We start from the raw sequence: 17,217 nt of genomic DNA, 5'->3' as shown, positions 1-17,217 counted from the left end.
GACTTGATCCATGGGATCACGCCCTGGGCCAAAGGTGGTGCTAAACCGCTGAGCCACCCGGGCTGCCCTAAAATAAAGAAGTCTTAAGGATGTAATGCACAGCATGGTGACAATGGTTAACAATACTGTACATTTGAAAGTTGCTGAGAGAGTGGATCTTAGAAGTTCTCATCACAAGAAAAAAAATTATAACTTTGCATGGTGACAGATGTTAACTGGATTTATTGTGGAGATCATTTCTCATTTTTTAAAGGATTTTATTTACTTATTTGAGAGAGAGAGCAGAACATGGAGGGGCAGAAGGAGAGGGAGAAGCGGACTCCCTAGGGAGCCTGGGACCCTGGGATCATGATATGAACCAAAGGTAGATGTTTAATTGACTGAGCCACCCAGGTGCTGCGATCAATTCTCGTTTATATACAGACATTGAATCATCATGCTGTACACCTGAAACTAATATAATGTTACATGTCAATTATATCTCAATTTTAAAAAAGAAAAAAAAAAAAGGAAGTTGCAAAGACAGAAAGAGATTGGAGAGAGAAAAAGAGAGAACTTGTTTTCAAAACCTCTGTTTGAATCTTTTTTCTCCCAAACATGTGTTTTCATTTCATTATTGTTATTCTTTGTGTTTGTAAAACATGTATTTGAGCCTTTTGTCAAATGTATACTCTAGGAGAATAATGGTTTTCCTCTCTCTCTCTGTGTGTGTGTGTGTGTGTGTGTGTGTGTGTGTGTGTGTGTGTGTTTTGAGGGGGTGTTGTAATTCATATGTCGAATCCCTAACCTCTGTCGTGATAGTGTTTGGAAATGGAGTCTTTGGGAGGTAATTAGGTTAGTTGAGGTCATAAAGATGGGCCTTTATGATAGGATTGGAGGCCTTCCTGAAAGCCAACCACATCAACACCCTGACCTTGGGCTTCTAGCCCCAAATAAAGTAAACTTTATTTTGTGAGAAAATATTTCTGCTGTTTACACCATACAGTGTATGGTATTTTGTTACGGCACCCTGAGCTAAGACACGGGGTCCTGATCTCTGGCTACATCAAGGTGTAAAACAGAGCTCATAAAACAAAGGTTTTAGAAACTGAAGTGAAGTCACAGGGCTTCCATCTGGTGGATGCTCTTCTCATTTCAGGGAGATTGTTTAGGAAACAGCAATAGTCACGTTTCGAAAAGTCTGTGTTTGGATTACAGCAACCTAATCCCCCTGCGTGAATGAAATCCTGGGTAGTGAAGTTCCTGTTTTACATCACTGACCCGTCACCAGTTGACTTTTCTGGTGGTGGAGCCATGCTGCCATACTGCAAGGTACAATTCCAGCCACAAGTCAAGAAACTGGATGCTCTAACTCACTTGAGAAGCCTTCCTGGGGGCAGATGGATGATGTCTCCAGGGCTTTGTGAAGATTCACATTTAGGTTTTGAAGCAAGGGGAATAATAACGAATGAGGTAAGAAGTATATCTGAGAGGATAGTCGAACAGAGGTGTTTGCATGGGAAAAGAGAAGAAATGTGTTTAGGTTTTAGGATATGTAGTATAAAATTATCTTGATCATATGGTTTCCCTCATGAAAAATTGAAGAATTGGGGTCTGAGGGGAACTCCTGGTGGTTCTTGAAGGTGAACGCTTCCATGGCTTCTGACCCAGAGAAGGGGTATAGTGGAAGAAAGCTCGGCTCAGGCCAAGTGGGTGTAAGGGAGGCTGGGAATTGGCATCTCTCTGGAACGGGGAGTATTCATAAGGCTGAATATCACCCAGATATGCCAAGGGTGTTCAAAAGGTACAGTCAGAAAACAAGATAAGCATACGGTGGTTATGAGGATGGAGGGAGGACATAGGGTAGGGTCTCAATAAACAGTGACTATTCTTATCGGAAGGTGTGGGCAATGCTCCCAGTTTGCTGCTGGTGACTCATCAGATGCCCCATCCAACACCTCCTGGCTACACTCAGCTTATTTATAGCAGCCACCTCCCAGCCTGAGCCTTTCCACCTCTTACCTGCAATCTGCCAAGTTTTGCCCAGAAGTCTAGAGGACCCAGATGACAATGTTAAACACAGAAGGATAACGATACAATCTTAATCCTTCCTGGAAATGGATCAGTTTGAGCTTCTCTAAATTACAAAACTGGAGAGGCCTCATTACACAAATTGTGCCCAGAGAACCTATGAAGAAATCTGAGCCCCACCTCTTCCAGTTCATGTTGGCAGCTTCCTGAAGCCCTGGGCACTTACCCTGGAGTTGTCGAGGCTTTTCCAGGAGACTCGCCAGGATCAGGAATATTAAAGTGTCAGCATGCACTGCACCTAATTATAGGCATCCCAAATGTAGTGATCCGAAGGGGCATGTGCAGCCCAGTGTTTATGGAAGCAATGTCCACGACAATCAAACTATGGAAAGAGCCCAGATGTCCATCAACAGATGCATGGATAAAGAAGATGTGAGATATATATATATATGAATACTACTCAGCCATCAAAAAACCCGCAACATCTTGTCATTTGCAATGATGTGGATGGAACTAGAAGATATTATGCTAAGCGAAATAAGTCAATCAGAGAAATACAATTATCATATTATCTCATTCATATGTAGAATTTAAGAAACAAAACAGAGGATCATAGGGGAAGGGAGGGAAAAATAAAACAAGATGAAATCAGAGACAGAGACAAACCATAAGAGACTCTTGTGTTTGTTTGTTTTTAAAGATTTTATTTACTTATTCATGAGAGATACAGAAAGGCAAAGATGTAGACAGAGGGAGAAGCAGGCTCCCCGTGGGAAGCCCAATGTGGGACTCGATCCCCGGACCCCGGGATCATGACCTGAGCCAAAGGCAGATGCTCAATCACTGAATCACCAAGGCATCCCTCTTTTTAATTTTTTAAGATTTTATTTATTGATTTGAAACAGAGAGAGAACATGAGCAGCGGGGGAGAGGTAGAGGGAGAGGGAGAAGCAGACTCCTGCTGAGCAGGGAGCCCGACATGGGGCTCCATCCCAGGACTCTGAGATCATGATCTGAGCTGAAGGCAGACGCTTAACCAACTGAGCCACCCAGATGCCCTAAACCATAAGAGACTCTTAATCATAGGAAACGACTGAGGGGAGGATCCCTGGGTGGCGCAGCGGTTTGGCGCCTGCCTTTGGACCAGGGCGCGATCCTGGAGACCCGGGATCGAATCCCACGTCAGGCTCCCGGTGCATGGAGCCTGCTTCTCCCTCTGCCTGTGTCTAGGCCTCTCTCTCTCTCTCTCTGTGACTATCATAAATAAATAATAAAAAAAAAAAATTAAAAAAAAAAAAAAAGGAACTACTGAGGGTTGCTGGAGGAGGGGTGGGTAGGGGTATGGGGTAACTGGGTGATAGGCATTAAGGACACGTGGTGTAATGAGCGCTGAGTGTTGTAAGCAACTGATAAATTACTGAACTCTACCTCTGAAACTAATAATACACTATATGTTGATTAATTACATTTAAATCATTAATAAATATAGACATATCTTCACTTTTCAAAAAGGTTAAAAGGACCCATAAAATGTCCTCCTCTCTCTGCCTAGTCTCTCCTCTGTGCCAAATTTCTAGATACTACCCATCCCCCTGTTTCACAGAGGAATAGAATGCATAATGTCGTACTTTGTGATACTCTTGCAGGGGTCCTTCTTTGAAGGAGGTAAAAGAGAAAGAGTGTATATTTTTGTAACGAGGTTTTATGGGGCCCCATGGGAAGGGGGGGACCGGAAATGCAAATCTGCAGGAAGATGCAAGGGGGCCCCACAACAGACATGATGAGAAGACAAGCCCCAGGCTCCAGTGAATTTGTCCTTTTTGTTGTATGCCAATCCCTGGGCTCTTGCTGTTGGCCTTTCTCAGGATGGAGGACTCCAAGTGACAAATCAAGGCTCCACTTAGCATTGCTCAGGGCCTATTCTGGGCTCAGAGCTCTTGCTACTCTGTTTGAATCTATGGAGGACACCCACCCACCTGCACTTTGGAGGTAACCGTCTCAGTCAAGGCTGATTCCAGGAGGTGGTCAAGGAGGGAAACGAACTTCTCAGGGAGTGAAAGCTCCAGCCAGAGACTGAGCTTTAGAATCTAGGGTGTGGGTGGGGGAGGAGGTGAGAGGTGAAGGAAGAGGGGCAGATACCATCAGGAGTGCGCAGGGACCCTCAGGAAGTTCATCATCAAAGGTGCGCTGATGGACTAGTGGGTCTTGTCAAGGAGTCACAGAAAGTATGATCCATCAGGTAGAGGCAGGCCTAGTGATGAGGAGACTGACATGGCAGGGTGAGAAGTTTGGCGTGAGGTGCAAGGGGCTTTGTAGCCAAGAGCCCACCCCACCACTCGTTGGCTGTGCAATTTGGGGGTATGATCAGTCATGTTTGGGTCAGAGAAGCAGAACCACTGGGTGGAGTGGGGGGGGGGCAGGGGTGTGATAGGAGTTGGACCCTGGGTGATTGCAGGAGTTGGCTACCCAGTCTGATGGGACGATTTTTCCTGTATCTGAGGCTGGATCCCACAGCTCTCAGGGCAGGCAGTGGGGAAGAGAAGGTTGGAGATCGCAAGGACAAGCAGGAAGCTAAGGCTGAGCTGGAACCACTGTTGGTTTCTCACCATCTCCAACCTCCAACACCGATGACAGCACAAGGGTCCTGCAGGAAAAGCTGACGCCCTTTGTCATGGAGCTAACGCACTCCTGGCCCAGGAGACAGGGAGGTTGGTTGTACAGAGGATTCAGCAGGAGCTGGAGGGGCCTGGTCCTCGCTGTCCAGGATGCCAGCAGATAAGCCACAGTGCTAGAATGGCAACAATGTCCCGTGCCCTGCCCCAACCTCCTGAGAGTGAAGGAATACGGCTTCACTTCTAAATCTTGTACAAAAACATCCTTCCCTGCCCATGCTAACTCGAAACTCCTCATCTGTGAATTGGGAGTCATAATCCCCCTACCTGAGAGGACTGAGTGATATAACACATGGAAAACCTCCCCCGGCCAACAACCAATATTGGCTTCTTTCTGCCATCCCTCCTGAGGGAGATGAGGGGAGCACCTCCAGATTACTAGTGTAAGGAAAAGATTTCAGGAAGATTAACTGGTTAGGAGATAGCAAATTAATGGAAAGGGAAGGAGGAATTTGGGTTTGGTAAGGCTGAAGTTTATAGAAGATTATTACATTTTTTTAAATCTTTTTTTTTTTTAATTCAGAGAGAGAGAGAGAGGCAGAGAGACACAGGCAGAGGGAGAAGCAGGCTCCATGCAGGGAGCCCAATGTGGGACTCGATCCTGGGTCTCCAGGATCACACCCTGGGCTGCAGGCGGCACTAAACCACTGCGCCACTGGGGCTGCCCCAAGATTATTAATTTTTATATAATTTATATTTATATATTTATATGCTATTTATATAATCATCTCTATATTAATATATTATTTATATCAATTATTGTTAATCATGTAATATTTTTTTAAGATTTCATTTATTTATTCATGAGAGACACAGAGAGAGACAGAAACATAGGCAGAGGGAGAAGTAGGCTCCCTGCAAGGAGCCCGATGGGGAACTTGATCCCAGGATCCTGGGATCGCGCCCTGAGCCAGAGGCAGACACTCAACCACTGAGCCACCCAGGTGTCCTATAATTATGTGATATTATTAAATAATACACAACTGGGGCACCTGGGTGGCTCAGTTGGTTAAGCACCTGCCTTCAGCTCAGGTCATGACCTTGGGGTCCTGGGATGGAGCCCTGCTTCTGGCTCCCTGCTCAGCAAGGAGTCTGCTTCTCTCTCCCTCCATCCCTCCCCCTCCACGTGTGGGCATGCACTCTCCCTCTCTCTCAAATAAATAAGTAAAAGAATCTAAAAATAATAATAATACACAGCTAAGAATATACAATTAGGTACAAAATCATTTATTCACAATGAGAAAATAAATCACAAGTTATCAATTTTTTAAAGCTTCCAAATACCACTAACATTGCAAAATGCAGAAAAATAAAATACCCGTATTAATTGTCTGACTCTGGGACACGTACATCTTTGTGTCATCTTCGTCTCTGCAAATGACGACCTTCTGAAACATGCTCTGTATACAGAATAGAAAGTCGATTCAGTCTTTCCTCTAGAAGGATGTATCAAAGTGTTCATTACTGATACTTTAGAAGGGTTCCTTTCGACTTGACCATTTGTTGGTGATACACAGTATTAAGACACTTCTCAAGAAATGCCACAGCCACCCCCCCCCCAGCACCACCCTCCATGAGAAGTGAGTTAAAAGAGAAGTCAGAGAGGGAAGAGACAGAGGTCCTAACAACTGTGGTTAGAATCTCTTACTTTGCAGATTTTGGAGAAGCATATGACAATGCGAACTCTGTGCCAGCAGCCCCTTGGAGGTTGGGCAAGGGTGTGTGTGGGGGTGGGGGGGTGGGAGGTTAAGCTTTTGGTAGTTTCACAGTAAATCTGCCTCCAAAAGGGAGAAGCTGCAGAAGGGAACCCACGTCGGTGTTATATGCAATAACCAATGAGTTGCATGATGCCAGGCGGCTATACATGGGACCAAAGGGTAGTGGATGCTTAGACATCTTTCCCAAGAAATGCAACAGGATTGGCTTCTTGTTCTCTTTAGGTGTAGGATCTCCGCGGAAGTCAGAGTCATCTAGCGATGACCTCAAAAGTAAAAGTCTTCCAGCCAGGAGGAACGCGGAAAGGAGAATTGGCCTTTCCATGGTGATCAAGCATTCTTGGCATTTACTTGCTTTGGGGATATTGTGTGCTTAAAATAACAACAGGATGCCAGGATCAACAGCACTGGATATGTTCCTTTTGGTATCTTGTCACAGACTTCTGTAAGGAAAAAGTAAACCCTCCACATTTTAGCAGGGAAGAGCTCTGGAAGGAGATTCTCCAGCTGGGAAGAAGAAACAAGTATTCTGTGGAGTTTTACTGCCTTCCCTGCACCCCCATCGAAAACCATTGTCCTTTCCTCTGAGAACCCTACATCAGGCCTCTCTGGCATGGGCTGAGATGGATGCTCGGCTCTCCTTTCCTTTATCATGATTTTTTTTTTCTTGACTATGAAAGTAAAATATGCCCTTTGAAGGGAAAAACGTTTAAAAAAAGAAAACTGTTCCCATTCATAATCCCATTACCTACTTTATGTGAGTATGGTGGTATGTTTCCTCCAATCATTCTCAATGTGCGAGGATTCTGGTTTACATACTGCTTTTTCCACTTAGGATATAAACATATCTCTGTGTCTCAAAAACCCACTCAAAGCATCATTCAGATAACCGCTAGATATTTTATCACCTATTTTTTTTTTACAACAGTGACCAATTTCAAGAGTTCTACCAAAAAAAAAAAAAGGGCAAGATGTGGGGGGCGCCTGGGGAGCTCAGTCTCTACAGCTGGAGACTCTTGGTCTCTGTGTTTTAAGTTCTAGCACCACGTTAGGTAGAGATTACTTAAAAATTAAAAAAAAAAAATTTAAAAATCTTTTAAGGGGCACCTGAGTGGCTCAGTGGTTGAGCGTCTGCCTTTGGCTCAGGGCATGATGCCAGGGTCCCAACGTCCTGGGATCGAGTCCCACATCGGGCTTTCCACAGGGAGCCTGCTTCTCCCTCTGCCTATGTCTCTGCCTCTCTTTCTATGTCTCTAATGAATAAATAAAATCTTAAAAAAAATCTTTTAAGTAAAAAATAAAATGTAAGAAGTCCAAAAGTAAAGCCCTATGTTGCCAAATACTTTGTTGGCAAGTAGCCCAGCAGACTCCTAAGTGGGCCTTGATTACTCTGTTTTTTAATTTTTTTTAAGATTATTTATTTATTTATTCACGAGAGATGTAGAGAGACAGAAGCAGGCTCCCTGTCAGGAGCCCAATGCACAGGACCCCTGGGACCACGACCAACCAACAGGGGCCAAAGGCAGACACTCAACCACTGAGCAACCCAGGTACCCAACGTTCTTCAATTCTTGATGTCCTCCATTCATTTCCTTCTTTGCGCCTTTCCTCCCCTGCTCAGCTGGGTTTATGGCCCATCTTGGGGGAACCTAGAAGACCCAGATCCTTGCAGCTGGTATCAAACTGGAGCTTGGCCCAGGCTGGGAGAGTAGGCCTCGCCCCAGCCCCGCGGCCCCTCACCCCACCCCACTCCCCCAGCTCCTGAGGTCACTTCCTCATTCACTTCGCAGCCCAGACCAGGGCCAAACCCACAGGCCCCCCTGAAATGTGGGACGTTTCTCTCCTTTCCCTCCGCCTTGCTCTGTGGGAGCCCCCCCCCCGCCCCCGTTCCCCAGAGCCCCACACCTGCCTTCACCTGGGCCATTTCTAACCCCTGCACCCTTAACCCTGTTTCCCAAAAGGGGTTAGAAGCTTAGTGTGCACTTGAGAGGCTACGAAAGCAAAGTTTAAGCCAAGGGAGGACCCGTGTGACCCCCACGCGTCTGGGAGCAGCAGGGGAAGGGGGGAGGATGGGGTGCGGGTGGGGGAGGGCGCGGAGGCGAGGCGAGGCGCGAGGCCCACCGCGAGCCTTGGGGTGGGGGAGGGGGAGGGGAGGGGGACGGGAGGGAGAGGGGGAGGGTGGGGGAGGAGAGGGGGAGGGTGGGGGAGGGGGAGGGTGGGGGAGGGGGCTCTTCCCAGAGGGGCCCAAGCCCCGGGCGGCGGGGTCGGCGGGGTCCCGGTCTGCCCCCGCTCCGCGCTCGCTCGGGGAGGCCCGGGGCCTGGGCCGCGGGGAGAGTCGGCGCCCACCGCGCGGGTCGGGCCGCCAGGAAAGTCCCGCGGCCGGCGGGGCGGGGCGGGGCGGGGCGGGGAGGGGCCGCGAGGGGCCGGGAGGGGCGCGGCGGCCGAGCCGGGCCATCCCGCCGCAGGGCCCCCCCCAGACCCCCCCCGCCGCCGCCGCCCGGGAAGGGGCGGGCCCGGCGCGCCCTGCGCTCGCCCTGCGCTCGCCCTGCGCTCGCCCTGCGCTCGCCCTGCGCTCGCCCTGCGCTCGCCCTGCGCTCGCCATGGCCGCCGGGGCGGCGACGTGAGCCGCTCGGGGGACCCCGCGCCGGGGCCGGGCCGCTCCCAGACCGCGGCCGCTCCCAGAGCCCCGGGCCATGCGGCCGCCGCCGCCGCTGCTGCTGCTGTTGTTGCTGCTCGGCGGCCGCGGCGCCGCGGCGTCCCCAGCAGGTGAGCGGGCCCGACTGCCCCGACCCGACCCCACCCCACCCCGGGGCCGCCCGGGGGCCCGCGGGGAGCCCGGATGGCTGGTGGGATGCGGGGAGCCCGCCGCGGGGTGGGGTGCGCGGTGTGGGCGGGGCGGCGGGGAATTCCGGGCAGCGCCTGGGCGAGGAGCCCCCACCCCCACCCCCCGCACCCCCACCCCCACCCCCACCCCCACCCCGGCCCGGCGTCCTGGCCCCGGGTCCGCAGCCCTCCCGGGCCGGGGGCGCTCCCGCTGCCCCTGCGTGACTCGGGGCACCCTGCTTGCTGCTCGGCGGCCCTCGCCCGCGAGCCGGTGCGGCCGACGGCTCCGCAGGTCCCGGCGAGAAGCGAGGAAAGCCGGAGGCCGGCCTGGGGGAGGGGCGCCTCTGCCGGCCACGGGCTCGCCGGCCCCGCCTGGCTGCCCGCGGCCCCTGCCTGGCCCGGCGCGCCCTCCGCGGTGGCCCGAGGCAGGCGCGGGGGGCCCCAGGCTGCCTTCCTTGCAGCTGCGACAGGGGTGCGATTGACAGGGAGTGTGGGAGTCCTGATGGGGTCGGACGGATGGGGGCAGCGCTCGGGGCAGGACCCAGAAATGCCCCGACCCCCGGGGGTGGTGGCGGCCCAGAGTCATCGAACCAGACTTTTGACCCCAGCTCAGCTCGCAGCCAGATCGCCCCTTCCTGGGTCAGCGTCCTCCTCACCCCCGACCACAACTGCCCATACTCCTAAGCCAAATGCAGAAAGTTTAAGAGGACCTCAGCGAGGAAGGTGCGCGCAGGTTATCCTCTGTGTAGGCCCGTGTGTATTTGGTTTGCTGCCTTCTTGCCCAGGGAGAGAGACTGTCATCGGTTGCGTAGCACTTAAATCGTGTCAAGAATTTAGATGTTTTGCTCAGGGTGTGGTCTAGGTTTGTTTCTTCTGCCAGCATCACGTAGAAAGGGCCTTAGATTCCAAATCTCCTGATGAGGGGAGCACACGGGAGGGTTTGTGCTCCTGGCCAAAGGGCTGTTTTCCTTTGAGACAGATGGATTTGAATCCTGACTTCACCCCTCCCGGCTTCAAGTCTTGGGCAATCTCTGTTCTGCCCTCCCTGGGCCTCCTTCCCTTGCGATCCGGGGTTTGGCAAAATGTTGGTAACTGCCTGAGCTGCTGGGTGATGGGCTTGGTGGTGGTTTCTTTATACTGGTGCTACTCCTCACTAGTGGTGGTCTGTGCGTTTGTGACTTGTCTGCCGAGAGTCTGAGGTGGAGAGAAGTATTTAGAAACTGCAATTTGACATTGCCCCAACACCGAAGGCCCTGTGTGTCTTTCTAGTAATTATCTTATAGTTTGGGTCTGTGTGATGCATCAGAAATAAACTGGTCCAGGGGTGCCTGGGTGGCTCAGCTGGTTAAGCATCAGACTCTTGATTTCAGTTCAGGTCATGAGATCAAGCCCCATGTCAGCTCCAGTGGGCGTGAAGCCAGCTTAAGTTTCCTCTCTCTCTACCTCTATCTCTCCTTCCTCTAAAAAAGAAGAAAGAAAAGAAAAGAAAAGAAAAGAAAAGAAAAGAAAAGAAGCTCCTTCATCATAGATCCTTTGAAAAATAGCACCATGTTATGCTAATCTCTTGTGAATACTTAAAATTCTTTTATAATAAACCATTAAAAAACCAACTGGGATATTTTTAAGAGAAACTCTTAGTCCAAGCACAGAGTGGAACTATTAACAATGGTTATATAGTAAATGGGTAGTAGAAAAATTTCCATGCTTTCTCATAATGTTCAAGTATCCTTCAGTAATCATGAGATTGGTTTTATGGTCAGAGGGAAAAATATGAATATCGAAAACAAATTTTTAAAAAAGAAAACTTATAGTATCTATGCCTTAGAGTTGTTTTAAGGAGAACATATGTGAAATATTGGACCTGGTCTAAATTGTAGTGTACGGGAGGAAAACTTTTCCTTTTTGCCTTCTAAGTTCTGCCACTGGTCTAATAATTAAGTTGACAGAGTAATAGGAGAAAAACAGATTTAATTTTGTACCTACTGGAGCTTATAAAAATATGAGATTGGAAGAAGTAACCAAAATAGGCAGCTTTCCTACCTGTTAGAGAAACAGTGATTTGCGGAGATTTGACCAAACAAAGGGGTTTGAGTTGGGGTGGCAAATGAATGAAGAAGTAACAGAGGTTGTTTATAGAGCCTTGCCAGCCTTGAATTCCCTGTCTCTGAGTAAAGATGCTCTTTACCCTTCTAGTATAGGGAGGACACCTTCACAGGAGGAATTTATTTCTGAGGATAAAGGAAAGTCAGACTGTCCTTCTTGCACTGACTGTTTCTTAAGTAACTTTAATTCCAAATAATTAACATTAAAAAAAAATCAACCTGCCAAAGTGACATGTGGGGGGGGGGCATATTTTGCTCTAAAAAAACCTCTTTTTTTAAAGAAGATTTATTTATTTATCTGGGAGAGAGAGTATGCAGGTGAGTGGGGTAAGGGAGAGGGAGAGAAAGAGTCTCAAGCAGACTCCCCTCTGAGGGAGGAGCCTGACACGGGGCTCAATCTTATGACCCTGAGATTGGGACTTGAGCTGAAATCAAGAGTCTGATGCTTAACCGACTGAGCCATCCAGGCACTCCTGTATTAAGTGACTCTTGTTTGTCAGAGAGGGCTTTATGTACCCTCTCTGTCTTAATGTTTTTTGGCTTCTCCTCACCCACAAGGTGTTGGAGGTAAGATGTTCATTATAACGCCCCATCCATAGAAAGATTCTAAAGGGTCTTTGCATGTCAAGATTAAATGGTTGATTTTAATGTTAACTGTACTTTAAAAAATATTTTGTTTATTTATTCATGAAAGAGACAGAGAGAGAGAGGCAGAGACACAGGCAGAGGGAGAAGCAGGCTTCATGCAGGGAGCCTGATGTGGGACTCAATCCCAGGACTCTGGGATCACGACCTGAGCCGAAGGCAGTCACTCAACTGCTGAGCCACCCAGGCATCCCTGTACTTTATTTTATTATCTGTGTGTGATGTATGGGGTTTTTTTTTTAAAGATTTTATTTATGAGAGAGAGAGTGAGAGAACATGAGCTGGGTGAGGGAGGAGAGGGGGAGGAGAGAGGTCAGGGTGATGCAGGGCTCAATCCAGGACCCTGAGATCATGACCTAAGCTGAAGGCAGATGCTTAAACAACTAAGCCCCCCAGGCACCCCTCTGTGTGTAATGTATGTTAACCAAAGAATCCTTTTGAGACCCAAGAAAGCCTATTCTTAAATATGACTTAAGTCTTAAATGCCTGGATCCAGGGTAGATCAGAGGTGATGGCCGGGGACAGGAAGGTGGCATGAAGGTAGCCCAGGAGGACTGTAGTTGTGAGATGCAGAGAACACTCTTCATACAGGTGATACCTGCGTTATCTCTTCTTACCATTAATGGTTTATGGGTTATTGTCCCATAGACCATGGAGAGGGAAGGGAGAGTGGAACTCTGTACATCCTACTATTATTGTGAACTTTTATCTTCTGGAGCTGGGGTGTCATTAAAGCCCTGGTGTCCACCTCCAGGGACCATATGAGTTCCTGTTGTTGTAACAAATCACCACCAACTTAGTGCCTTAAAACAACCCCAATTTATTATCTTACAGCTCTGGAGGTCAGAAGTCAGGCTCTGGGCTAAAATCGAGGTATCAGTAGGGATGCGCTCCTTTCTGGAGGTTCTAGGGGGAGAATTGTTTCCTTGCCTTCTCCAGCTTCCAGAGAACTCTGTTGTGATGACATTGGGTCTGCCCACATATTTCAGGAGAAGCTCTCTATTTTAAGGTCTTTTGATTAGGAACCTAAATTCCATCTACAACCTCAATTCCCCTTTACCATGTAACCTAATATATTCACAGGACACAGACATCCTTGGGGGGCCACTCTTCTGCCTCCATCAGGGTCAGACTGTTGGATACAGCGCTCAGCATGGGGCTAGGCACCCTGTTGCTGGTCCCTGAAGGCAGGGGCTGGGTGACTGGTTGCTACTTGTCATCCTGAGGAACTAGGTCACCCTGAAAGAGTCCCGTCTTAGAAATTTACTTAGCAGTGTCTAGTTTGCTTTTCATTTGTGGTCTTGCATTTGTCCCTCACTGCAACTCCAGGAGAGATGGCACTGCTCCATAATTAAGGAGGAAACAGAGCCTTAGCTGGGGGTTGGCAGGATCTGTGGCTGTAGGTCATAGGATCAGGATTCGAGCTTCTGCCCTTTATCCAAAAATTCTGTTCTCTTCCCACTGAGCTTATATGGACCACATGGACAGCAGGCGCTATGACCCTAAATATCCTGACTCTTAGGAGCCAACCAGCTAAGTCACAGCCCAGAGTGGTTCACCCACTTCCTGCAACAGCAGAGATCGGACAGATGGGAAGACTTCAGCAGAAAGCCAGGAAGGAAGAAGGGAACCTAAGCTTTGCTTGATTTTTGAGTGGGTGAACGTGGTGCCGAGGACAAGAAATTGGTTATGTCATCTCTGGAGGAAAGCACGCTGCTGGGCTGCAGGCCAGTCCTTCCCCAGATGCTGAGTGCCTGCACTTCCCAGCAGGGGGGCTAAAACAGTCCCCAAATCCAACAACGCCCAGCCTTCCTGGAGCTCCTCGCTCTTGCACTTAGGGACACTGTTGATAAACTGCTAGCAATGAGGAGAGGCATGGATCACAAGGTGCTCACCTTATCCTCAGCCCCGTGCAGAAAACCAGTTCATTCTCTCCACCTAACAACACTGTGGGGTCTGTACTGTACCCATTTTTCAGATGAGACAGCCGAGGCACAGAGAGGTTAAACAAATTGCCCAGGGTGCCGAGGAGTGTGCAGCTTGGAACTCAGGCAGTCTCGTTCTGGAATCCTAGCACCGTGGTGTAGACAAAGAACTCAGGTGGTAAACAAGCATCATTTGGACAAGTCAGGCAGGGACAGGGACTCCCAAGCCCCAGGCCTTTTACACCAGAAACCAGAGCAGAGACCCAAAGGGAGTAGGGGAGAGAGCCATGGCATAGCAGGAAAGAAGGTTCCAGAGAAGGAGCGGCAAGGGCTGGCCCTGGGTTTCCCAGGAACGAGGAGGGCCCCTTGGGGGTGAGGCAGCTCAAGGACAAGGCTTCTGAGAGGTGCAGAGGGCAGTGTTCTGAGGCAATTGTTAACAAGTGGGCAGTCTTGGGTGTTTCATTGTGAAACCCTCGGTTTTAAGACTGGTTATCTCCTCTGAATGTGGTGAGGAGGGGATTCCAGGAAAGTCAAATGTCAGAGTAGAACCGGGGGTCACTTTCCACATCTTGGCAAAATGAAAGTTGAAGAAAGCAGAAGGCTCATCTGGAGACTCCATGTCTATGGGGAAGCCTTTCTTCTGGTCCAGCCGTCAGTTGGGGTAGAAGCCCTTCCCTCTTGCTCGGTCCTTTGGTGCTTCCTTTCTTAGCTGAATATCTGGATCACGGATACGGGAGTGCCTGAAGAGATGGCTCCCCACCCCCCACCCCCCAACTCAGAGATGGGGAGATAGTGAAAGGCACTGTGACAGGCAGAGTAATGGTCCCCAAACATGTCCACATCCTAAGCCCCAGAGCCCATGGCTGTGTGACCTTACAGCGCAGATGGGACTTTGCAGATGTGACCAGGGATCCTCAGATAGTGAGATGACCCCGGATAGTAGGGCTCCGTAGGCCCACTGTGATCACAGGGGTCCTTCAGAGATGGAAGAGGAGAGTCAGACCAGAGAGGTGGCAGCGTGAATAGGCTTCAGCCTATCTCTTCAACAAGTGGTGGTGGGAAAACTGGACAGCCGCATGCAGAAGAATGAAACTGGACTACTTTCTTATACCGTACACAAAAATAAGTTCAAAATGGATGAAAGACCTAAATGTGAGATAGGAAACCATCAAAATCCTAGAGGAGAAGACAAGCATCGACCTCTTTGACCTCAACCATAGCAGCTTCTTACTGCATATATGGTAAAGGAGACAGAAGCAAACATGAGCTATGGAGACTTCATCAAGATAAAAAGCTTCTGCACAGCAAAGGAAACAGCCAGCAAAACCAGAAGGCAACCTACGGAATGGGAGAAGATATTTGCAGATGACATATCTGATAAAGGGTTAGTATCCAGACTCTATAAAGAACTTACCAAACTCAACATCCAAAAAACAAATCATTCAGTTAAGAAATGGGCAGAAGGGCAGCTCTGGTGGCACAGCGGTTTAGCGCCACCTGCAGCCCAGGGTGTGATCCTGGAGACCCTGGATTGAGTCCCACGTCAGGCTCTCTGCATGGTGCCTGCTTCTGTCTCTGCCTCTCTCTCTCTCTCTCTCTCTCTCTCTGTGTGTGTGTGTCTCTATGAATAAATAAATAAAATCTTTAAAAAAAATTAAAAAGAAAAAGAAATGGGCAGAAGACATGAAAAGGCACTTTTCCAAAGAAGACATCCAGATGGCCAAAAGACACATGAAAAATGCTCAACATCACTGGTCATCAGGGAAATACAAATCAAAGCCACAGTGAGATACCACCTCACACCTGTCAGATGGCTAAAATCAACAACTCAGAAAACAACAGATGTTGGTGAGGATGCAGAGAATGGGGAACCCTCTTACGCTGTTGGTGGAAACGCACACTGGTACAGCCACTCTGGAGAGCAGTCCGGAGGTTCCTCAAAAGTTAAAAATGGGCGGCTCAGTCAGTTGAGCATCCAACTCTTGATTTTGGCTCAGGTCATGATCTCAGGGTCGTGAGATCAAGCCCTGCATTGGGCTCTGTGCTCTACGCAGAGTCTTGGGATTCTCTCTCTCCCTCTCCCTGGAGACCCCTCCCCCTGTGCGATCTCTCTCTCTCTCTCTCAAATAAATAAAATCTTTTTTTTAAACTTAAAAATAGAACTACCCTATGATCCAGCAGTTGCACTACTAGCTGTTTACCCAAAGGATACAAAAATACAGACTCGAAAGGGCACGTGCACCTTGATGTTTATAGCAACGTTATCAACAATAATCAAAGTATGGAGAAGGCCCAAATGTCCATCGACAGGTGGATAGATAAAGAAGATGTGGTGTGTGTGTGTGTGTGTGTGTCTGTGTGTGTGTGTGTGTCTGTGTGTATATGTAATGGAATATTGCTCAGCCATCCAAAAGAATGAAATCTTGCCATTTGCAACAATGTGGATCTAGCGAGAGCGTGTTACGCGAAGTGAATAAGTTAAAGACAAATACCATGTAATTACACTCATGTGGAATTTAAGAAACAAAACAGGTGAACACACAGGAGGAGAAAAAGAGAAACAAACCATTAGAGACTCTTAACATTAGAACACACACTGAGGGTTGATGGAGGGGAAGTGGTGGGGGCTGGGCATTAAAGAGAGCACTTGTTGTGATGAGCACTGGGTGTTTTATGTCAGTGATGAATCACTGAATTCTCCTGAAACCAGTATTGCACTGTAAGTTAACTAACTAGAATTGAAGTGAAAATTTTAAAAGAAAGGGGCGCCTGGGGGACCCTGTCGGTTAAGTGTCTGACTCTTGATTTGGGGCTCAGGTCCTGGTGATGTCAGGTTGGTGGGAATGAGCCTGTGTCTGGCTCTGTGCTCAGGGCAGAGTCCGCTTGGATTTCTCTCTTCTCCCTCTCTGCCCCTCTCGCTCTTGCTCTCTTTCTCTCTCTAAAATAAATCAGTAAATTCTCAAAAAAAATTTTTTTTAAGAAAAATAAATAAATGGATCGTCAAAAGAGAGAGAGAGAGAGGAGGAATCAGCCTGTTGTTGCTGAGGGAAGCCAAAAGAATGTGGGCCAAAGAATGTGGGCTGCTTCTAGAAACTGGAGGACGCAAGGAGCTATTTCTCCCCCCAGAGCTTCCAGAAGGAACACAGCCTGACCAACATCCTGAGTTTAGCCCCAGTGAGACCAGTTTCGAACTCCTGACCTCCAGAACTCTACTAGAGAAATCTCATTGGTTTTAAGACACCAAACTGGTGCTACTTCATCCCAGCATCAATAGGAAACTGATACAGGAAGGAAAGGAGGTCTCTGGGACTCTGATGGGTGCCCG

At 48.7% G+C, this 17,217-nt stretch overlaps 1 protein-coding gene across 2 annotated transcripts in view; it reads left to right on the top strand.

The window, feature by feature from the left end:
* The first annotated feature begins 8,910 nt into the window (after positions 1-8,910).
* The window catches only part of IFNGR2 (interferon gamma receptor 2), a 28,111-nt gene continuing 19,804 nt past the window's right edge, over positions 8,911-17,217 (top strand). Inside the window, exon 1 of one of the 2 annotated variants that reach the window (XM_041735001.1) lies at positions 8,911-9,163. In XM_041735001.1, coding sequence (XP_041590935.1) covers positions 9,091-9,163 — 73 coding nt within the window. In that variant the 5' untranslated portion in view covers positions 8,911-9,090. The remainder of the gene's footprint in view (positions 9,164-17,217) is intronic. The other variant, XM_041735002.1, reaches the window with a different exon arrangement.

Source organism: Vulpes lagopus, chromosome 20 (assembly GCF_018345385.1).
Source record: "Vulpes lagopus strain Blue_001 chromosome 20, ASM1834538v1, whole genome shotgun sequence".
Lineage (NCBI taxonomy): Eukaryota > Metazoa > Chordata > Mammalia > Carnivora > Canidae > Vulpes > Vulpes lagopus.
The sequence above is the reverse complement of the archived record's forward strand: the minus strand, read 5'-3'. Positions and strand labels throughout refer to the sequence as shown.